This window comes from Rhipicephalus microplus, chromosome X (assembly GCF_043290135.1).
Source record: "Rhipicephalus microplus isolate Deutch F79 chromosome X, USDA_Rmic, whole genome shotgun sequence".
Lineage (NCBI taxonomy): Eukaryota > Metazoa > Arthropoda > Arachnida > Ixodida > Ixodidae > Rhipicephalus > Rhipicephalus microplus.
The window spans coordinates 294120337-294144765 of record NC_134710.1 but is presented as its reverse complement, the minus strand read 5'-3'; the positions used below and the strand labels follow the sequence as shown (position 1 = coordinate 294144765).

The following is a 24429-nucleotide window of genomic DNA, read 5'->3' as shown; positions in this document are numbered from 1 at the left end:
GGTCGATTTGAAGTATCTCGTGCGGAGAAACATATTTTTACAGGTAGTGGTACTAGTTGTGAACTTGCATTTGAGCTGTACTGTCAGATTATTTACAGATATTTTGGTTCAATATAACAAGTTGTCAATTTTCTGGCATTTACTAATGTGTACAGTGAAAGCTTTGGTTCAATGAATTATCGAGATAACCATTGTATCCTATGTGTGTTGTTGGTTAGGTACAAATAATACGTGGCACAATGAGACCAGTCTTTGAGACTAAACGGGTCCAGATATTGTGAAAGCAAAGTGAGCATATGTACAATGGCTAGGATTGTATTGGTACAGCAAAGTGACAAAAACATGTCAGTTTTTGTTAACCATGTTGATATGCAAGTACACTGGTACAGGTGTCCACCTATTTTTTTGACATTGGCATGCATTGTGTGCTCCCTGACTGTATGCGACACGCATCAGTATATGCAACTTTGCTTTGATGTTCTAGCCCCGTCGTGGTGGTCTAGTGGCTTTGGGGCTCGGTTGCTTACCCACAGGTAGTGGGTTCAAATCCTGGCTGCGGCGGCTGCATTTCCGATGGAGGCGGAAATGTCGTAGGCCCGTGTGCTCAGATTTTAGTGCACGTTAAAGAACCCCAGGTGGTCGAAATTTTTGCAGCCCTCCATTACGGCGTCTCTCATAATCATATGGTGGTTTTGGGATGTTAAACCCCACATATCAATCAAATCAATGCTTTGATGTTCAAAGCTCCTAGCGATGTGTTCCACGCACCAAGCAGCAATTTTTACAGAAAAACTCATTTGAAAGGGTTCCGAGTGCCTTGTAAAATTCCGCCACGCCTAAATAAGACAAGTATAGGCGCCGACACAAAGCCGGCTGAAGACAACGACAAGAAACATTGGAAATAGGGCGCTACGTTAACAACGTAGAAGGAGGGTGGCCCAATCACCAGTCGACTCGAAGATCCTAGGGGCCAATGAATGGGCACCACGCAACTTGAGCCGTCTGCAATCAGGACGGCACAAGTGGGCCAGAGCGGAAGCAGAAGACTGAGCAGCGAAGAACGAGGTAGATCGAAGAAGACGTTGGCCATGGAAGGTCATAACCAGACCAGGCGCTGAAGACGGGCCGTCGGGTGTCGGGCCCGAGCCTCCAAGACTTCAACCGGCCGGAGCCTCCTGCCGTCGTGTTTTCACTCGAGGGGACCATAGCCATACGGTCCTGAACTCTTGCCCAGGACCTGAGGGCTTCCGTTCTGACAGGCGAACAAAAGCAGTCGGGCTGCGGTGCCGAGCTGTGCGTCCAGCTGCCCGGCCACGTTGACCCAGGTTGCTTGACGCGTCGCCTCGAGCTAGCGCTAGAACATCGCCACTAGCGAGCCCACGTTCGCTCCTAAAGCCGGAATCACCGCGTTCCGGTTTGCTCATTTTCGCCGAAATTCCGCATGTGCGTGTGAAGGCACTGATATCTCGCTCTACTCCACCGCTCAGCCATTCTGACGTTAGATTTAGTTGAACAGTTTGAACTTTTTTTGTTGGGTGTTTATAGAAATTTTCGTCCTGTGTAGTCAACTGTTTATTAAGCGTTTCGGTTTTGTGGGGGATTTTCGTCTTTTTTACTTTTCTATTAAATTTTATTTGGGTTTTTTGTTACAAAGAGCTATGTCCTTATTAACAAAAACTCTCCGAGGCACAGCCCAGGAGAAACAAAACATTAAAAATAAGCTCCCTGCATGACAGAACTGCATGGTTTTTTTACGTTAACGAGTCAAGGCTGTTGTTTGCGTGATCTATTACAAATATGCAATAAAAACAAGTCATCTGAAGAGGCCAGCTGGTCTTGTTTTCCCTGTGACTCTAGCTGCACACTGCACATATTCTCGTCTGTTGTGAGGCTGAATAGGATGACAGCTTTAAAAACATTCCCAACAAATGTATACAGTTGCCCCAAGCGCGCATTGAGAAGCAAGTACGGCACCTTTCTTAAGTTGAGGATGTGATTGGCGACATGCCAAAATTGGAATTCTGAATAGAGATATTGTAAGCACAATATTGACAACGTTTGACCTTCATCTTCTTCATCTGTATATAATCATCATCCCGAAAAACGTCGTCTTTGTTCGAAGAGATGATCAGTTGATTCGGCCTAATAAACGCCGTCGAGACTCCAACGCTGCTACTGTCTTACAGAGTGGTAGAGGCTGCTTCGATCCCCAAGTCCTCTCCGACGTCACGTTCCTCTAGAGCTTCGGTCGGGTCGCCGCTTGCTACCCCCGTCCGTTGTCATGGCTCAAGAACCGTTGCCCGGAACATCCAGCACCCCTGTCCTAGAAACCATTCCTGCGTGGATCAACGCCTGGCAGTGCGACCCACCCATATTCTGTGGTCTTTCACGCGACGATGTCGAGGTATGGCTAAAAGAATACGACATGACCAGTGTTTATAACCAATGAGATGAGCCTCAGAAACTTCGTCACGTCGCCTTCTATCTGTCCGATGTCGCGAAAACGTGGTTTTTTAACCACGAGGGTAGCTTTCGGATTGGCCTACTTTTGCTTAACAAGTCCGTAGGATTTTTTGGAAACCGAACATTGATTCCGAAGTGTCGAAACAAAACTTCGATGGGCGTGCCCAACATCCCGGGGAGACGTACACTTCCTACACTGACAACGGCCTTGCCTTTTGCCACCGCGTGAACTCGGCGATGACAGAGGCTGATCGTGTTCGCCACATCATCAAAGGGATAGGCCATGTCGCGTTTAACGATCTGGCTGTTAAAAACCCCACCACCGTTGAGTACGTCATCACGACATGTCAGCATCTTGAAAAACTCCAAGCCATTCGATTGCACCCAGACTACCCAGACGCCAGTGGCAGCCTGCCTTCCTTGGATGCGGATTTGCGCGCACTGATTCTCACTCTGATTCGCGAGGAACTTCAAGTGCAAGGGTTGCCATGTGCACCCGCCCCTCGGCCTCACTCTCAATCTGCTGGTCTGCGCGAAATCATCAAAGAAGAGCTCTCATCCATGGCTGGCGCTCTCCCATCGAACACTACGGCACCACGAACACCACCCATGACGTATGCACATGTTGCTGCCATACCACCTGCCTTGGTTCAGCACGCGCATCCTATTCCTGCGCAGTCAACGTAGCAGCATTTGCACCACACTCGCCTGTCCCAGCGCCAGTACCAGCGCCTGTGACAGCTCCAGCGCACTACGCCCCCTGGCACTCGCCTCACCCAATATGTTACTATTGTGGCATTCGCGGCCATATTTCACGATTTTGCCGCAAGCGCCAACAGGACGAACGTTGTGGCTACGATGATTACGAAAAGGATTCGGAGCCATCCCCGAACCAGTACCAGCGACGCCCTACGACACGTTCCTTCTGTCCGACTTCTCCACACGCCGCACCTCGCCCCTGCTATCCCGGACCCCGCCGGTCCCCTTCACCTCTGCGACGCTCAACTTCTCCTCTGAGACCGGCTGTACCTACTTCTGACTACCACTAGGAAAACTAGCTGGTGCAGTTTTTGGAGGGAAAGCTTCATCGCTCGAACAAACACAAAGACCTCCAGAGGGCTTAGCCAACTTGTTATTAGTGTATGCGGAAGGGGTAGCAGTTCAGGCATTGGTGGACACGGGGGCTGCTATTTCTGTTATTCATGCGGATTTGTGTACTCGTCTACACAAGGTTACCACCCCTTATTCTGGCACTCTCTTACGTAGCGCAAATGACTCGCAGCTACGGCCATCAGCCCAATGCACCGTTAGAGTTTTCATTGATGGGATCCGGCATCATATTCAATTCCGTGCTGGCTTCTTGTGCTTTTATGCTTAATGTAGGATGGGGATTTCTTCCTGATGCTGCTGCTTCAATCTATTGTCGACAACGACTCATACATATGCGAGAAACGGATGATATTTCCCCGAAATCTTCATGGGACCCGCTACGAACAGCCAATGACTTCCTTGTGCCACCTAACCACGAGCATGTTATCACGGTTATGTTTGACTCCATGGACCACGGTGACGTCCTAGTCAGTCAATCAGGCCGTTGTCTATCCAGAGGGATTGCACTTTCATCGAGTCTTGTCCGCTTCTCCGACGGCACCGCATTTCTCGCAGTACTGAATATCACCAATAAGCCGATTCTGCTGACCAAGGGCACTGTTGTAGTTTCCCGCGTGGACACACAACCTATCTCTGTAGTCGCTTCAGATACCTCTCCGGTGGAATCACGTTCAATACCAACAGATGATCCACCTACTACGGCTCTCATCCATGCCATCAGCACGGATCTCACTCCCCCGCAAGCAGACGAAACTAGCATAATTTTTTTTCGATGTACATTCCACTGCTCTAAGCCAGACTTCTGCGGTGGCTCATCGAATACACACCGACGGAACTTCTTTTGTCTGTCGTCGACCATACCGTGTTTCTTCCAGCGAATGCGAGATCATCGACAAGCACGTTGCTGATATGCTCAAGCGAAACATCATCCGCCCCTCCTCAAGCCCTTGGTCGTCACCTGTCGTTCTCATACGAAAATAAAGACGGTTCGGTGCGATTCTGCGTTGACTACCACGCAATAAACGATGTAACCAGAAAATACGTATATCCCTTGCCTCGCACTGATGATGCCTTAGATTCCTTACAAGAAGCGGAATATTTTTCAAGCTTTGACCTGTGCTCCAGTTATTGGCAAATTCCAATGCACGAGGATGACAAGGAAAAAAAACTGTCTTTGCCACACCCGATGAACTCCGAATATGAGGTACGGGGCAAGCTTGTGCCCATCTGACGTGTAACAGAGCATTGCCGTCACAGTAGTTTTACCGTGGACTGATGTCAGCACGCGAACTTGCTTCGCCCCATTCTTCTCGACGGTTGTGGTGCCAGGCATGTCGAAGTGAAGAGGCGTCTGATCGACATTCCCGATTTGCCCAAGCAGGTAGCCGTTGTTGTGCTGCAAGTTTAGGACGAACCTCTGAAAACTGTGAAGCTTTTCATCGTAATCCTCCGCAAAACTTTTCGAATATGCCCATTCACCTTCGGAGAAAAAAGCCTTTCTTTTTCATAAAGTTAGTTAGCCAGCACCCGCTCGCTTTAAACTGGCTCCGCGTTAGACCTTTTTCTAAGGCTAATTGCATAGCTCGCACTTGGAGCAGTTCTGTCGTCACGGGCCGCTGTGCCGCTCGCTGCTCAAGCACATACTCGCCAAGCAGTTCTTCAATTTGCGGAAACGGACCCTGCAGTGGTCCACTAGAGCCTTTGCGTGAAGCTTTGCTGTCGACAATCTTCTGTTTTTGTTTTCGCCAGTCCCGCACGCACGTTTCGGGAACTCTGACCGACCGCGATGCGGCCCGATTTCTGTCCGTTTCTGCACACGCGATGACGTTTCTTTTAAAAGCGGCATCGTAGTGCACTCGAGTTTTTGGAGTCGGCCCTTCCATGCCGTCGATGCTAATGCACTAAAAGATGACGAACTCCTCAGCACACGTACGAAGTGCTGCACATGGGAAACACATAGGCAGAAATGGCCGACGCGCCATGCCGACGCACGAAGAGGGCGGCCATTTTGGAAATGTCGATGGCGATAGAATGACCGTATTCACTTTTTTTCGTACTCAATTCTAACGCGCATGCGGTTTATGAACTCGCTTAATTGGAAAAAAAGGTGTGCGTTAGATTAGAGTAATTACGGTAGTTCTAAAAAAATCATAAGAGTTTCTTTTTTATGATTTTGCTTGATGCTTTATGGTCCCTCAAAACAATGAGAATTATTTTAAAAGATAGAATAGCCCAAAAATTTAGTTCAGGAATAAAAAAAAATAAACATCTTTGGAGGTTATGTCACAAAAAATTTGACCCTCACAGAGGTAAACTTCTATTGCAAAATGTGCAGTTGCTTTCCTTTTCAGTTGTGCGTATGCTTGCTATAGTGCAGCTGAAAAAAAACACTGTTCTATGTATTCCTCTGGCAGCAAGGCCTGCAAACTCCACTACTCGAAAACACAGTCTTTCATATCGGCAGCATGTTACAGGAAGCTTATCAAACAGACCTAAAGATACCAGGATATTCCGTTTAACAAGAGTTCCATTTACCAAGCGACAAACAAGCGTGTAGAATTCAAGTACGAGACCAAATATACCAGAGGCAGTTTCATTTAATAAGCAGCAGTTCCATTCAACAGATTTCCCGTTTACTGAAAGCCTTCTGTAGTTTGTTATACAGACAATTCCGTTATAGTGGAGGTTAAACTGTTCCACAGTGTCCATCACAGTCTATAATTACTAGTATGCTCACCTGTGCTTGCCGGAGAATCGGCTGTTGAGACTGCTGACACTATGTGTGCACCGTAACACCTGGCCATCTCCTCGTGGATGATGCGCCTGTAGGCTGCCAAGTCTGGGCTCGGGAAAAGCGGCACTGTCGGTGCTCGAGCACTGGGGATTTCTGTGGCACCCCCCGTGTCCTCGCCATAGTCAGACTCGTCTGATTCATCATCTTTGTCGTTCGATTCATCAACTTTGTCACTTTCAGGCTCCTGTTCTAATCTCCTGCAACGAAAAAAACAAAAGTGTGGACTGCAAACTGAAACTTGAAGAAGACTCTTGCACACCAATGTACACCACACCACAAATAAGGATGGATTTCTGCCACCATTCAGTTATTACTGGTGGTTTTACGCCAACTAACCACGATACTGTGATGTAAAACGAGATGAAACAACTATTTGCTAGTGTATTTACACAGATCGATCCAGAAGGAGAACAGCAAGCACAGCAGACAGGCCACTCCTTTTAAGTAGTCTTCTGAACACAGAATATGTCCGACCCAGAGCGTCGGAATGGTTTAGCTGGAGTGACGGCGAATCGTAACGAGAAACTCGAGACCTCCTTCCCTTTCCCAAATGGCTGTGTGCGTAACATTGGTCGTTTCAAAGCATCGATGAATGCCTGTTACAAGCCCCGTTGTTAAGTGCCCCTAGGCCATTTTTACTTTGTGAATCAGCGGAGGGCCCACTACGTGTCCGTAGGGCAACACGCGAACCTACCGAGCTGTTACCTTTGTTGATGGTTCTGCTGCTGACTATGGTTAAATATGTTCGAGGACCTTATAATGGGTGGCCTTTCAGAGCACCCACTTTTTGCTAAATTCACATATTTTGATGCCTGGCGAGACTGTATGCTTCTGCCACGCAATATATGAAGCGTAAGCTCTTTCCACTACATGACACTGATATAGTGCATTTTTTTTCCGAGGCTATTCTGACAAATATTGTGACTGTGGTAGAACACTTGCTTGCCATGCAGACAGCATCGCTCGCCACTTGGACCCTGAAATATTTCTTTTATTTGCATCTTATTCTTTCAGTCACGGATAAAGTGATTTTTCACTCTCAACAAATAACTCCGATGTCCTGATTTCTGCAAAATGAGCTCCCCAAAGTTATCACATTAAAACTGGCTTCTACTTCTTGGCACATGTCCTACAATTAAACAGAAGGTGCTTCCCACTCACCTCCTAGTGAGCTGGAATGCTCTATTAAACGCTTAATAGATAACCCGGTCTGCCCCACATAGGTCGTTCGGCCACACACCACTCCCATTCTGCAGAGAACAGTGGAGTTTTTTTTGCAAAGAAAGAGCTTGATCATTTTTAGGCACGAAGCTCCTTAGCTCGGCACTTCAACGTCACCACCAAGCGAAGCTCCTAAGAAAAGGCAAGCGTGCCAAGCTAAACAGCTGCTGCACGGGCGCCGCGGCAGATGGCGCGCACATACTTACTTATTCAATGGTTCCCGCCACCAAGCGCAGCAGACACTCTCCTTACGTGAACTTCAGTGCTCTAATGCCATTGTACACGAAAAAAGCGCAAGTCTGCAGGGCACTTCCCCGAAATCGCACAAACAAAGCCTTTGTCATCGGGCTCAACGTCTGTATAACGAAGACCTGTGCAAACGTGCGCAGATTGTGACACGCTTGTTTCAGACAAAAGAGATGCAGGCCATTATCCAAGAATGCAGGCACACCGAGCACGTCAACAAACTGTAAAATAACAAAATGGGCCACAGCACCTCAACATCGGTGCTGACTGCAGTTACGAACGAGACTTTATCGAGTGCACTTCTGGACACAGTGGTGGCGTACACGATAGACTTCGATTCAAGAACAATCTGTCTCGCATCGATGATTCCTTGCAATGAGACAAAGCACGAACTGAACACGCAGTCCGAGTGTTCAAAAAGGCGTTTCCCAGTGCCGACGACCACGGTGAGTTTGAATTGCGCGGGACGTGCAAGAGATCACATGCTCGGCAACGTGCCGGCTTTTGGAGTAACAAACGGATTCTGCTACTCGCCAAAACCGCAATAATTGCCGAGGCTGAATCTCATCGAGGAAAGGCTACTCTCGCACTGAATCTCTCTCGTGCACATGCGATCCCTTTCATGTACACCGTCGAATCTCCCCGCCGCATCACCGCTCGCCACCTTACCATTTTCTAGAAAGCCAGCAGAGAGAGCGGCAGGCACATAGTCGTTTGAGTCCTATTTCTAAGAAGCTATTTGTACACTGAACACCTGCTGGTTTTAAAAGTACACAGGGGGCCTTCACGGAGCATTCTGTTAGCACGAGGTCATGACTTATTGAGCACGTGCACTGTTACAGGAGGCAAGTTGGTGTAATTTTAATAAATCAGTCTGTTACAGATGAGTTCTGCGGAAACCCGCAAGTTGGCGGAGGGATTAAAAAAGGGGAAAATCACCCATTTGCAGCATGAAGCTATAAGAAAATCCGTAAGGATTTGTCAGAAAGAAAAGCTTCTTAGTTCCTAAAAAATTCGTCCTGGTGCGAGATTCGCACTCGGGACCAACGCCTTTACGGGGCGGTCGCTCTTCCAGAAAGCTAGCAATTGGCACCGTGAGAGCGAGTTCATCGACAACTCGAAGCATATGGACACAAGGATTTCCTTGTGGCTTCCTGCTACAAACAGGTACACTCTTGCTTTCCAAATCGATCTGTGTTCATCCTGTCCACTTATGCTCCGACGTCTTCTCCCAGCCACAATAAAGCAGTTTATCTTTACAGAATAATGTCTTAACTACACCTCTTCTCTCAAATGTTGAACAAAGTGTGTATGTGTGTGTGTGTGTGTGTGTACGCGTGCTAATCATTTGGATTTTAGAATGTTTGCAACTGCACTCTCAAATCCCCTCAAGCTCTCGAAATACTTCATAGCATGCAAAGGCATTGCACACTCATTTCGCAACTAGTAGTTTTCTCGGCTGTCACAGAAAAAAACTTCCCTTAGCAACTAAAACTTACTAACGCACGCAATATTCATACAACACACACACACATTATATATATATAATTTTTTTCACCCACTTTTCTTTATATTTACATTAAAATTCGGTCTAATATTTTCCCCTATACTTTCCTTGGCAATATAGTCTGTTATATCTCACAATTATTGTGTAAAACACTGAAAAACGAGCCCTTAAGTATACACTTCTTTCATATATGTATATAATCATTGGATGCCAAAGCAAAAGATTTTAGACATACTCCGTAAGGTGTTCCGGCAACGATTCCGGTAGAACAAGAGGAGACACATTCCTTGTTGCACGCTTCCGCCTCATGTTCACATTGACGGGAAGTGTGAACACCTCAGGGCTGCCACTCAGTTCAGGTGTGTCAGCTGCAAGTGAATATGGTATAATAGTATAACCTAGTTAAGTAACTGCTATAATTTTCTAGCATATAAACAACACCTCTAATGAAAAACCGCCAATAAAAACAGTTTTACTACAAGGGTGAAGCAATGAATGTGGTCGCAACAAATCATGACGTTATAAGAATTAAGACTTGGCAGTGAACTTATTTTGAATCGATTGTTTTATTTCCACAAAGCAATCGTTTAATGCAATACGGCTGCACCAGGGCACAAAGAAGTTTTTTGTGGTGCGTCATCTCAACATGTAGTACATAAATGGCAGGAGTGCAGCATGTAAAAGGGTATACTAGCCACTTGCTACGCCCGCCGAAAAGGTGTGTGAACAACAGCGCTTTCAACTGCGCTCTTACAATCAAAGTTGCTAACTGCTGCTGAAGCAAAGCAACACTGCCTGCTGGGAATGAAACTACTGAAGCAGTCTAGTCATAATGCCCTCGGGTATATAGCTTTCGCCCCAAGACACCGAGACTGGGTAACAGCTGCACCACTGGAAAAGCTCCAGCCCCACCATGCCGCCTGCTAGCACCACCTATAGTGCTCATTGTACCCGCATTTTTTGCGATTCGAAATAATGTGCATTAAATTTATTCAAAATTCGTAGGCCATCGCAAAAGTTTGAGGGTGTGGAGGAAAAACCCGACGTGAAAACAGCTAGATTAGGGAGGAGGAGGGTACTGACTTTATGGTGTTGAACATGATGTGGTTGAAGAAAATGCTGTGTAGGTCATCTGAGTTCCCTTCACAGTGGCTCTTTCCTTTGTTAATACTCTTGTACCCAAATTAAAAACCTCGTTCGAAAGGTTCACAGCCAATCACAGTTTTTTACACTTTTGCAATAGTGCTGAACATTACCGAGATTATCCGCAGTCATGGCAGAAAACTTAACAACAGACCTGCACATGATGCATGCCTATACATTCATTTCCATGAGAGATAACTATAGCGACATGAATAAAAGCACTAAGATGTCCTTAATTTTTAATGACTTTGCCGGTGAAACGCCATATTATAAAAAATTATACACTCCTCGCGAGGTTCCCATTTTGGACCAATTGCTCGTATGGTTGTGCCAGAGTAAAACCACACAAGTCAAACCAGGAGTCAGTCAACTTCATGTTTCCAGTCCAAAACTATTTTTTGGATGAGTTACACAGGAGACACCAAAGTGGTACTGTTTTGAAGGATGTCTTGATCGCACAGGACAGTTTTATCGCTCTCAAGTACTGTCATTATCGAGGCTAACACTTGCACCTCGCCCTTATTTCTTATGGCTTTTTTTTTTAATATCAAGAACATTGTGTCCCACAAATAAATTTAATCGCCCCGCCATGCTCACGCATTTATTTGAAACAGCCAGAAACAACAGCACATGAAAAACTGACACTACGAGGTCCTTACGGAGTACTCACTGTAATGTGCTGGCGTGTCGGGGATCGGGAAAGCCACCGTTTTCTTGACGTCGATCGTAGCGCTTACCGGAGAATCGAGCTCTGAAGAGCTGTCATCTGAATGGAGAGATGAAAACCACACAGGAGTCTCGTTTCATACCCAGTTATGAATTGTCTTTATTAAAAACTGCCTTAAAGGCTTAGCAATATGGCTCTGTCATCAATGGAAAGTTGATAGAGGTCAACTACACTCAAAACTCGAACACTGGCATTATGAATATCAGTTATGATGAAATAAATTAAGAGTAAACTTGGTATATAAAGAGTGTAAGGAATGCACCTTTATAACGAATTTTTATATATCACAAACTTATTTTTTGTGCAGCATGACACTTTGTTGTAGTAAGGTTTGAGTACATAATTAACGGGCTCTGCAGAGCTGAAGTCAATAATGGAACTGCTTTACAAGCATTGATGAAAATTGCAGAGATAGATGACCTCTGAATTTTAACAACCTAGCTTTATTAGAAAAAAAAACAGCTGTTATAGTGATTGATCAGGTATATCAGCTTAGGAGAACTGTCATTTGAAAAATAATAAATTATCCAACTTTTTTTAACACTATGTCCATTTCAAGCGATTTGTAGTACAGGCTAAGGATAGTCACACGCCTCTTATGACATTTTTGTAAAGGTGTTTTGAATTTGATGTCGGTGCTTAAACTAAAAGCAAACAATGACTTCAGTTAGATTGACTCTAAGAACTGTGTTGCTTTAAGTTTGACTGTCAGAAGTTCATTAATATTATTAGCAGTAAAACTTAAGCTTGTAGTGCCATTTTTAAAATTTCACACTGTGGAGTCTTCACCCGCATTTTCTTTTCGCACATTTTCTCGCATAAGAGGCCTCATGTCGCGGTGTCGCGGCAAGAGTAGTGTTTTCAGGACAGCAAAACTGTGCTTTAGTAATACGTGAAGAAACAGTTTGTTCTTTCATGTTCCTTTAACAATCGGCATCTTGCCCACTTTGCAGCCGTGACTTTGTAAGAGACCTCCACGCCAACATCTCGAGGAAAAATTATTTTTTTATTGTCTTCTGCCGCACAAACAACCAAGCATCCTCAGCGTCGTTAATGCACCACCAATTCAAAACAACTCAAATCTAAAAGCGATTTTTCGTTCAGAAAGTCTCTAAACTTTATCCCCCATCCTCCCTTAAAGCACACTCAAGTTACAGAAGGCCACTGCTACCTCGATTTTTCCGTTAATTTGACACTGTCTAAAACCAGATATGTAGCACTCGAACTTGAATTTTTCGTCACCCCAAGATTGGCCCTCACCAGACCACTCAGAGTTTCAATGGTCATCAGAAATATGCTTAAAGCTTTGCAACCACATTTTTCTGAGTAATTTTTGGCAGTTTTTGTGCTTCTTAGGCATTGACATCGAAGTATGCAGCATGTACTTACCATATCGCATGGCAAGACCTTTGCTGGGATTCCTGTGTATGGTGCAGTCCTTTAAAGGACTGCGGAACCGCTCAAAGTCGGGAGTCTTGAAGTCCGGCACTACATATGGGGGCAACGGGCTGTAGGAGCAGCCACTTGAAAGGCTCGTGTCACTGCCTTTACGGTCGGTTGGAGGCAGGCTGCTCTTTGACCTGAAGGTTCACAGTAGCAGTGACAAGCAAAGAGGTGAGGGGTGAGTAAGTTCATATCATTAAGAAGCAAAACTAAATTCTGAGGCCTCCCACAGAAAACCCATTGTACGGTAAAACTGTGGTTGTAGGAACAGTGCTTGTACAAATTTTGGGGTGATGGGAATCGTTCTTTGGTCCGGCAGAGGTTTACTAGCCCACAATGTATTCTAGGATGGTTGTGTACCGATTGTCGCCCCGGGGCGTTTGATATGAACCTCCGCTACGAAATACGTATGACATGGAGCTGCTCCTGCTGTCACAGAATGCGCAACAAGCATGCACAGGTGCGGAAACCCAAGTGCGGGCTAGAGTGCCACACCGCCAATTCGTCAGAATATACCTTCAGTCACGGAGTGTCCTATTATACTAAAGGTGACTTTGGCGCTAGCGTGCATGGGAGATGCAACGCACGGCGCTTTAGCCAGAGTTTAAATGATGGGTAGTCCACGAAATTGTGTAATCTAATTTCTCTCGGCACAATTTGGCTCCATGTGGCCTCAATCCACTTTGCCGCAAAAAATTTAGCAAAGGTCAAGCTGTTGCGCTACACCTTTCTGGCTTTTCAGGCTCACCAATTCAAATCTGTTCAAGAAGCCCACAAGGGTCCCTTCATTCTTTTTTTTTTCATTGAAAACAAAACCAAAACCCCAATAAAAAAAATCCACAAGTGGGTTCGAAGCCCGCAAGCAAGAAGCCTAGGAAATCCGTGTAGTAGCCATCATTACCATGGGGGTTGAACAATCACAGTGCCAGAGTCCTTTCTCGTCAATTTCAGTAAACTATACCTTCAATGACATGTCGTAGCCTCCAAGATTGCATGAACTAATTTTGAAAGCCTTAATGCACTTTCGTATGCCTTCATGTAGAGATTACAGATAACATTGACGACGCGATCTTTTTTTTTACACTTCAAGGAATGCGGTGCTGTCGATGTGGCAGCCACATGCGGACAACAATGGGGGCCGTGTCCTCGAGCATTGAGACATGTTATGAATGGTGAACGAGGACTGAAAGATGAAGAAGACGGTCTCTGCAAAAGAGCTAGGCCTCGGAACATCAACATGCGCGACTGTTGGGGACACGCAGACCTGAAAACTCTCCCATGGTGCTCGCATTGCCCTAAATCTCCCAAAGAAACATCTACAACACCGCGGTAAGAAAATACTGTTCTGTAGAAAATACTGTAAGAAAACGAGGGACGTGCAATGGACAGCAATTCTAGTCTTTTACTTGAGGTGTCTTTTACACGCAGGGTACCATGCATTTCCCTGCCTAAAAACTTCACTGGAAAGTATTCAAAGCAGTTCGCGGCGTTGTGGCCCCAAGACGCAGTAATAGAAATGCATGCCAGATTTTTTTTTTTGATGCTCATACTCTATATTGTCTGGTGATACGAATTTCACATGATTCGAATATTTTTGGTGACACTGCAACATTCGTATCGCCAATGTTTTACTGTATGACACCCAGGCACAGCAATGCACACTAAAACTGAGCGGTGCATCTACACAGTTGCTACACCAAGGAGAAATCCCCAGCTTGAACAGCTGAAGTTCACCTCACCAAACCTGTAGCCCATTCCTACCTCACGCGAATAAAGATCACTTAAGAGTGGTCACTAGCATTACTGTGCCATCACAAGCACGTGGTAACCTGTGGTGCCATTTGAAAAAAAACTATTCCGAAGCATGGCATAGCAGGACATCTCTGATCACTGTTCGCTATTCTTGGTTCTTCAATACACACCAAAATTAAACGTATGGCTGTTTTCGCATTTAACTTCGACTGCAGTGCAGATTCCGTGGCCCGAAATCGGACCCATGCATTCATGCTTAGCGTTAAAAGCTGCCATGGCAAGAAATGACATGATGGCATGACTATTCTACGTGCTGGGCTTTTTGGCAATTACTGCAATGCCGCAGGGGTTTCGGATCTGACAGAGGATGAGGCATTGTGTGTATGACTGCCTGAAGAGTCTTTGGCTCTACGCGTGATATAGCGTTGATCTGAGGTGTGGCTTAGTAACATGCAGTTTGTTTTGTGTGTATCGATCCCTCTTGCTTTGCCAGTAGTTCCCGAGCTTTCGTTTGAGAAACGGCTTAAGATCAAGGGCTGGGATATATATGAATGTAGTGGCAGCGCTTTCGTGGACAGATGCAGCAAGCTGATCCACCATCATGTTGCCTTGGATCTCACGGTGCCCTGGCACACAGCACACTACATGTTGTTTGAGTGTGTAGAGTGCGCATAAAGTGGAGTAAAGCGAGACGAGGACAGGGTTTTTTTGTTTTTTAAGATTGTGCAGAGCCGTTACCACACTGAGGGAGTCCGTATAAATTACTGCTTTTTGTATTTGTAGTTGTTTGATGTGTTTAGCAGCCACAAATCGCGTAAGCTTACGCCGTGAAGATACTTGTACCGGGATGCAGAGGGCCAGCATCCGAAAAGGATGGCCCGACAGCAGCGTAGGACACAGAGGAGCTAGCCTTAGAAGCATCTGAAAAGAACTCAGGACGTGTGTATTTGAGTTGAAGTTCCAGGAAGTATGTTCGGATATGGGCAATTGGTGCATGTTTAGTAACTTCTAGGAAAGACACATCGCAGTCTATAGGCTTCCACTGCCACGGTGGCGGGTATGTTACAGGAGCCATTAAACTGTGTTCAAGTGACACTCCAGTTTCTTCAGCTAGACCCTTCAGGCGAACTGAGAAGGGCTGCCTCATTGAAGGCCTGTTTTGAAATAGAATGGAGCTCGACAAATCATTAATAGTAGAGTATGAGGGGTGCTTCTTGTCTGCTTTCACCTTAAGGAAATATACAAAAGACATGTAGGTTTTCTGCAGATGAAGCGAATACTGATTTGACTCAACGTAAAGGCTTTCTACGGGGCTGGTGCAAAAGGCACCCGTAGAAAGGCAGATGCCCAAATGGTGCACGGGATTCAGCATCTTCAAAGCACTTTGAGTCGCAGACTGATAAACAACGGCCCCATAATCTAAGCGGTTGTGAATGAGGCTTCTATACATGTTCATGAGACATTGCTTATCACTACCCCAAGTAGAACGTGACAACACTTTTATAACATTCATGGCTTTTAAACATTTTGTTTTTAAATACTTCATGTGTGGTACGAAGGTCAATTTGTCTAAGATAAGCCTAAGAATTTATGCTCGGCTTTGACAGACAGAGGTTGCCCGTTCAGTCGAATGTCAGGTTCCGAGTGCATGCCTCTCTTTCGAGAGAACAAGACACACGTGCTTTTTTGTGGGTTAAGTCAAAATCTGTTTTCATCTGCCCATTTGGAGACCTTGTTTAAACTCAGCTGAACTTGCCGCTCACATATTGCCAAGTTGCATGACTTGAAGCCAAGCTGCACATCGTCGACATATGTACATAGAACATATTGCGGGGGATGGACGGGTGCAAGGAATTCATTTTGATAATAAAAAGTGTACAACTAAGTACACCACCTTGCGGTACTCCCGTCTCCTGGACAAATGTTTGGGAGAGAACACTGCCTACACGGAACGGACACTGAATGTTCGATTGGACAAGTAACTCTCGATTATTGAAAACATTCTACCGCGCACACCCAGGTGAGACAAGTCTCTTAATATGCCAAAACGCCATGTTGTTTCGTAAGCCTTCTCGATATCGAGGAACACAGAGAGGAAGTATTGTTTGTGGGCGAAAGCGTCTCGGATCTGTGCCTCTATACGCACCAGATGGTCGGTGGTGGATCTACCCTCTCGAAGTCCACACTGGAATCTGTCGAGCAGACTGTGTTTCAAGGAGATCTTTTCAAAAAGTTTACAAAGGCAGCTTGTAAGTGCAATGGGCCTATAACTTGAAACTGAGGAAGGGTCATTGCCGTCTTTTGAAATGGGAATAATTGTAGCCTCTTTCCAGGAAGCAGAGATGATGCCAGAAAACCAGGTAGCATTGTATAGGGAGAGTAATGTTTTTCGCGTTTCGAGCGGCAGGTTTTTCAACAATTCATACACTACACGATCGTTGCCTGGGGCAGAATTACTTCAGGAGTTTAGCGACGTTTGTAGCTCAGCTAAGTTGAAAGGCTGGTTGTATACCTCGTAGTTTGTACACTTGTGTTCTAGTTTCTGCTTTTCTATGCTTGCTTTATATCTTTAAAAAGCTTGAGTATAGTGTGATGAGCTAGAAACCTGCTCGCAGTGGGCACCGAGGAAGTTTGCCTGGTCTTCCAGGCTGTCACCCTGTGTGTTAACGAGTGGGAGTGTATGTACTTGTCTTCCTGCTACCCTACGAACCATGTTCCAGACTTTAGCCTCTTGTGCATATGAATTGATCCCTGATAAAAACTTGTGCCAGCTTTCTCTTCGGGCCTGCCTGCGCGTTCTCCTCTTTGAGATTTTATTCTCTTAAAGCTGTCAAGATTTTTGGCTGTCGGTGAATTCCGAAACAACCTCCATGCCTTGTTCTTCTCCTTTCGCGCATTACAACACTCATTATTCCACCATAGGACTCGTCGTTTGCCTGACTGTCCACATGTTTGTGGTATACATTTCGTTGCAGCATCGATCAAAAATGCTGTCAGGTAGCTCACAGCAGCGTCTACGCTTAACCACTCCATGTCAGTCCAAGTTAGGAGAGTCATTTTTTGATACTGTTCCCAATCGGCTTTGTCGGTGAGCCATTTGGGAACCTGTGCAGGACATACATTTGTTTTTGATGTGCTGATAACGATAGGAAAATGGTCACTGCCATATGGATTAATAATGACCTTCCATTTAAGTAGAGGCAAGAGTGATGGAGATGTTATGCTGAGGTCTCTGGCTGAGTACGCATTGTTAGCGATGTTGTAATATGTCGGCTCTTTCCGATTCAGAAGGCACGCACCGGAAGAAAAAAAACTGTTCAATGAGGCGACCTCGCACATCGCAGCGAGAGTCGCCCCATAAGCTACTGTGAGCATTAAAGTCCCCTAGGACGAGATACGGTTCTGGAAGTTCTGCTATCAGCGACTAAAACTCGTGTTTAGTCAGTTGATGGTGTGGCGGTATGTATATACTGCAAATTGTTGAAGATTACAGCTCGGACAGCTACTGCTTCCAGGGATGTCTGAAGGGCTAAACGTGTACAGGCTGTTCCTTGATTAACAATTATGGCAACACCACCGGATGAGGCGGCAGTATCATCTCGGTTTTTTCAAAAGATAACGTAATTTCGAAGAAAGTTAGTGTGTCTTGATTTTAAGTGTGTTCCTTGCACACACAGCACTTTTGGTGTATGTTTGTGTAGAAGTTCTTGGATATCGTAGATGTTCCTCAGTATGCCTCTCACGTTCCACTGTATTATATGTGTCATTTTAAAGATGTGTGGTGCTGTGTGTACAAGAAGTGTCACTTCAGGTTACAGGACCTTTTGGGGCCCCGTAATTCGACGTTTTTCTTTCTGGGCGCGCTCCAAAGAGTTGCGCCTATCCTTCGGCGTATGAGGCGCCGGAGGAATGGGACTTGTATCTATCACCTCCTGCGAGGTGGCGGATGGTGCCTGATGAGCAGGCACATTCACAGAAGTTTCGGACGCAACTGCAGGTGCAGTGGTCCGGGGTCCGGCAGACTCTGAAGTCTGCTGAACCTGTTTGGCAGGAGGCAGAGCAGCACAGGCTACTCCAGCCTTGGGCACAGATGCCGGGACCGTAGTCACAATTCGTGTGACATTCGCAGACGTGGAAAGATGTTGCATGGCGCCCTGGCGCGTCACATCTGCAAAAGAAGGAGAGTGCTTGTTATGGAGGTAGAAGCGCTGGCGCGCCTCTTGAAAAGACAGATTGAATTTAACTTTGAGTTGAAGATTTTGTTTTTCCTTTTTCCAGGATGGGCACATTTGCGAGTAGGCGGGATGGTCTCCTTTGCAATTCGCACAGCGGGCTGCAGCAGTACAATTGTGCGATGGGCGTTCGTTGGAGCTACAGTTTGCGCAAGTCACGTGCCCTCTGCAGCTTTGTGAACCGTGTCCAAAGCGCTGACATTTGAAACACTTACGAGTATTTGGTATGTAGGGCCCGACTTGAAGCTTGCAGTTGCCAGTTTCGATTGAATCGGGTAAATCGCTAGTACCAAAGGTGATAATAATATGTTTCGTTGGTGTTTCTTTTTTGTCTCGTCGTATTACTATTCTTTGAACCTTCACTACATTCTGGTCTTGCCAGCCTTCCAATAATTCACTCTCTGATAATCCAAGAAGGTCGTCATCAGAGATGACACCGCGGACTGTGTTCAAGGACCTGTGGGGGCCTACGGAAACTGGGTTATCCCCAAATGCTACAAGTTTAGGTAAATTGTCATATTGCAGCTTGTCGCGAACCTCCAAAGGGAGGTCGCCGCTTCCGAACTTGGTTACACGATATTCTGGCCCGATTGCTTCTGTGAGCGTTTTTGAGACAAGAAAGGAGGAGATTGCTCGGACTGTTTTGTTTTCTTTCTGGCTATGTATGACATGAAACTTGGGGAAAGACTGCTTTGGTTTTGAAAGGAGGAACGGGTCTTCGATGCGCCACCTTTTCGGGCGGCGATCAGGGAGAGGGAGGAAAAAGTTAGCCATACAGATTGTTTAAAGTGTGGCGGCGATGGTGGCCACCCACCACCGAGCCCAACAAGGGGACGCTACAAGGTTGAATAGTAAACAGTTGGAGACGCCAGCCATGGATCGCCGCTATAACCGATTATAACTACCCAAGGTTGGGTAACTACACAAGGTTAACCCTTGCCACCTGAAGGATGGAAGTAAACAGAAGTGAGGAGATGACAGGAAAGATTGAAAGAGAAAAAGACGAAGATCAGGGGAGAGAGAGAGAGAGAGAGAGACAGAAAAAGGCGACTACCGATTTCCCCTGGGTGGGTCAGCCCAGGGGTGCCGTCTACGTGAAGCCGGGGCCAAAGAGGTATGTTGCCTCTGCCGGGGGGCCTTAAAGGTCCCATCACCCAGCGTCAGCTCAACCCCCTGGATCCTCTTTTCCCCGGACACGGCAAAGCCACGCACGGCTAGGCGTGGAAGGGAGTCAAAACTCCCCCGTTAGCTCGGGTCCGTGGTGTCGCTACACACCAAACGCATACCTGCGCAGGCGCCCCTGCGGGGGAAACACGCGGTGCGCAATTTGCTCGCGTAGTTGACGTGTACAGCTGCACACACCATTGCTGAAGGGGTTATATTGTCACGGGGTCGTGACGTGGCCGAAGACAGGAGACTGTGTTGGAATTTAACTGTTGATTTGGGCGATCCTGTGCCCGGCAAACAGAAAGCCCAATTACAGTAGCAGTCTTGGACTGATAGCGGCGAACAGAACGTCGGCCGTCGATCAACTACTGACAAGCGGCGAAGCGCGTCGGCATTTATACTCTTGTGGTCGAATCTTCTAGCGTTATCGCTGGCGGTGGCGTAGGTTCCAGAATAATCTGTACAGTTCGCAGGGTGGGCATGATCTTATCGAAATGATCTACTACAGTCCGGAAGCTTTCGGAAAACTGCAGGCGCGGTTTGCGCTGAGAATTGTGCAGCGTTTTGGAACGACAACAAAACTTGGGAAATAGAACGTGGCAATATTGTCCGGAAGCCATTTCTTCCCAGTAAGCGTTTGTGTCTACAGGCAAAGGCTGCTTTAAAAGGATGGGCATATCCTTTATTTTTGTAAGCTGGCTTTCGTATGTTACGCATTGCAATGAAGCCTACATTCAAACAGCATTATAATGAAGTTAAATCTTGCATAAAAAAGCTCACTATATTCGAAAATTTGTTGTAAAGGTATATATTGTAAACACTTTAATGCAAGACAATTTTTCATTTGCTTCGTTATAACCGATATTTTATTATATCCGGGTTCATTATATCGAGGTTTGAGTGTATTCATAACCACGGCAAAGTCATCGTTGATGTGTCAAGGAAGACTTGTCACAGTGGTTTTGACTTTAATGGGCACGTTCGCAACCTAGCCTTTCATACCAGTCTCGCCTCCACCATGTGGCCACCTTGCTGCATGACAAGCCAGCTTCGCAAAGTGAAATGACTCACAATAATTTTATTTTTATTCTTACAAAGAAAAAGTTCACACAAGAATAGCTTAATTAAACGACACAGCTCACAGTCATCTCCTAACAGACTTTTTACATTGATACATTGATTTTACATGACTGGTTAGTGCATGTACACACACACTAACCATGCGAACACAAACTATATTACAGACACCTCTAAGAGGTCTAATGGAGTTTACTACTTCGGAATTCAGAACTACTGATTAAAGCATTCAGCAGTATACTATGCCAGTTTTCATCACTCTCAGCACAGAACCAAGTATATTTTATTCTACATCACTGTAAAGACTAAAGTATTCCGTCGAACTGTAAAAAAATGGCTTTGAAAACTCACCTCATAGGCGTGTGCATTTTTGCCTCTATACCAGCCGTCGGAGCTTCTGAGGTTTCACGCATGTGGTCCCCTGCACATGGCATCAGAAACAGAGCATACCGAGTTCACTCGATTTCAAGATCCGCCCCGTCTATCGCACGTGTCCTTTTCACCTCCAGAAGTATTCTACATGATGCAGTGCTTTTGAATGCTACTCTATTAGTACAGCCACACCCTAAACACTACTGAATGGAAAGTCCTAAACATTTCCTGAACACCTTACTCCACTGCTTATCTGCTTGACAACTCCGCTCTCGAGCTCATACCATCCCATCACTACCTGGGTGTAACTAGCACTTTTACTTAGTCTGTTAACATTAACGAAATCATTAGTAACGCTAACTCCTGTCCCTTTAAAACTTTTTCACATTGTTTTCAAAGGAATTAACACAGGTTAGAGAGCACTCAAATGTAGCTGGCATGGGACTACCTCATCCGGGTGCTATCTGCCTCATGCGCTAATTCTCTGAGCTGTTGTCACTTGTCAGCCATGGCGTTTGTTATGTCCACTGTTTGATTTCATTTGTAAATGGCAGGCCTGTTTTTTCCAAATTCTTGCGCGCACGATGCCCTTGTACTGTATGGATCGCTTTTGAATAGTGCGCGTTTCTGCGTGTCTTGTAAAATTGCGCGACACTAAAAGAACACAAGCAGTCCACGGTGCGACAGAAAGCTGGCTGAAGACGATGACGAGGAAAATTGACACTAGGGGGCCTGAGTAGAGAAGAACAAGATAGATCGAAGAGAACGTTGGTACGGGAAGGTTATCACCAGACCGGGGACTGAAGATGGGCCGTCACGCGTCGGACCTGAGCTTCCAAGACTTCAACCGGCCGGGTCCTCCTTCCGTCGTGTTTGCACTCGAGGGGATCATAGCAATCTAGTCTTGAACTCCTGCCCAGGGCCTGCGGACTTCGGTTCTGACAGGCCAGCAACAGCCGTCGGGCTATGGGCCCGAGCTGCACACCTAAATGCGTGGTCAGGTGAACCCTGGTTCCTTGACGCGTCGCCTCCAGCCAGCGTTCGCACATCGCACAAGCCAGCCCGTGTTCACCCTTAAGGTCGGAATAAGCGCGTTCCGGTTCGCTAATCGTCGCCGAAGTTGAGCGTGTGGGTGAGGCTGCACTGATATGTCGCTTTACTCATACCGCTCAGTCATTCGGACGTTCGATTTAGTTGAAGATTTTGACCTTTCTTCTTGGGTCTTTATAGATAATCTTTGTCGTGTCTAGTCAATTGATTATTAAGTGTTTCGGTGTTGTTCGAGATCTTCAGGTTTTTACCCTTCTAAATACACTTTAGTGTGGGTTTGGTTGTTAAAAATACGGCTTTGTTCATATTAACAAATCTCTCCGAGGATCAGCCTAGGAGAAACAAAACATTAAACAGAAGCTCTATACATGACTAAATTGCGTCCGCAGCGACAGTACCGAGCCGTTTGTTTTTTATCTAGACTTTCGGACTTTTTATGAACCATGACTAGCATGTGGGAGGTGTTGCAATCGGCTGAACGCATGGGTCTCGAGCGAGCCAGTTTAGAGTATGGTATGAGGAGCGGATGCAGAGACAGCATGAGCAAAAGGCTGTACAGCGACAAGGGCCATAGGGAAAGCTTGAAACGGAGCTAAAGGCTAAAAGAGGGAGCAGCTCGAGCGAGAGATGTGCGAAAAGAAAGCGCTGCTAGATCATGAGACTCACGAAAAAAAGTAGCAGCTCGATTTTGAGAGGCTAGAACTCGAGTTGCGACTCGTGCTTGCGATGGCGAAAAAGCGGCAGCTGAGGATACAGAGGATAGGGCAACCAGTGAATGTTTCCTCCGATAGCAGCATTTGCTGGAGAGAAGTAGTTCCCTGCAAAACAAGCCTCGGGCTTCGCGACGGCCTAACTTCGGAACGAGGAGCTATGATAGAGGAAGGCAGAGAAATTGACATCCTAAAAGGCATGAACAATGCTGAGCTTGTCAAGTGATGAACAGCTTCTCAACCTGAGAACATAGTAGTTCCATTAGGAACAAGGACTGCTGGGAACCTCTGAGAGGCCAAGCACCTATGAAGAAGTGCTGCCCGAGTAAGGGCAGCCTGAAATCCATGACAAATATTGTGAAGCTCGACGATGTAGATAAAAGCTTCGAGAGCAGGTAACAAAGAAGTTCCATCCAGAATTAGGTGTGTCTAATAATGTCTCAAAAGCCGAGCACATTACTGGCTACCTCTCAGAAGCTCAATTGAAGGAGCGCTAAAACGTCACTGGGATGATGACAGCAAACACCACAAAGGCTCCAAAATGGTGGCCACTGATACTTTTCAATCGGTAAAGGTAGCAAAAGGCACCCCGTCGATGGTCCTGGATCATACGTATATCGCGCTCATAGAGAAAGGGAATGTTAGTTTACTGAATAGTGGCAGCACTATTTGCCTCAGAAAGCAGAATGGGAGTGCAGAAGCACTCGTCCAAGTAAGTATCGAGTCAGATGTTGGCCTTTAGCATATGGACACGTGGCGAAACAGAATGTCCATTTTGAGAAAGTGAACAGCACTGAACACCACAAAAAAGTTTAAGCCGAAGCAAACCATGATAACCGATTGCAAGAACATTCAACTTTAGGAAGCGAAGCAATTCATGCACTTCGCCTCACGTCTCAGGTTACAGAGGGCACTCAAAGTGCGCATTGTTTAGACTGTGAGACAGAGGAAACCGTTCGGGTGAAGTAAGATGTTCAGACGCTCCTGTCTCTGTGCGCCGGGAGGCAACGCTTCGCATTTGGGTTGAATCTTCTACGTTCGGGTGTGGAATCCGGTTCACTGTCTGGTCAGTTTCTTGTTCTTGTTGGTCGCAACACTTGTGCCTCATTGAATGCGCTTGAAGGCGTTGAGCTTTCATTGTTGTTGTATACTTGCTAAAAAAAATGAAGCGTTTTGTTTGGGATGCTGTTACTTGAGTGCTGTTGTTTTAAATGGTGGCTCATTAAGGACTTTCCACTCAGGAAAAAAGACATAAATGTTTTGCACGTAGCCCTGTTTGTTGCGTACTTGTGTTTGACGCTTAGCCAGTTGAACGATGAAAAGTGCTAGGTTTGATATGACATGAATAGACTTTGCGTAGGTCGATTTGAAGTATCTCGTGCGGAGAAACATATTTTTACAGGTAGTGGTACTAG

At 46.0% G+C, this 24429-nt stretch overlaps 1 protein-coding gene across 2 annotated transcripts in view; it reads right to left on the bottom strand.

The window, feature by feature from the left end:
* Positions 1 to 24429, bottom strand: part of LOC119185974 (uncharacterized) — a 123649-nt gene that overhangs the window by 67027 nt on the left and 32193 nt on the right. For both annotated transcript variants that reach the window (XM_075879362.1, XM_075879363.1), the window contains exons 5-9: positions 21234 to 21303; positions 12601 to 12791; positions 11155 to 11250; positions 9577 to 9709; positions 6311 to 6564 (exon numbers count right to left, since the gene is read on the bottom strand). In XM_075879362.1, the coding sequence (XP_075735477.1) occupies positions 6311 to 6564; positions 9577 to 9709; positions 11155 to 11250; positions 12601 to 12791; positions 21234 to 21303 (744 nt within the window). The remainder of the gene's footprint in view (positions 1 to 6310; positions 6565 to 9576; positions 9710 to 11154; positions 11251 to 12600; positions 12792 to 21233; positions 21304 to 24429) is intronic.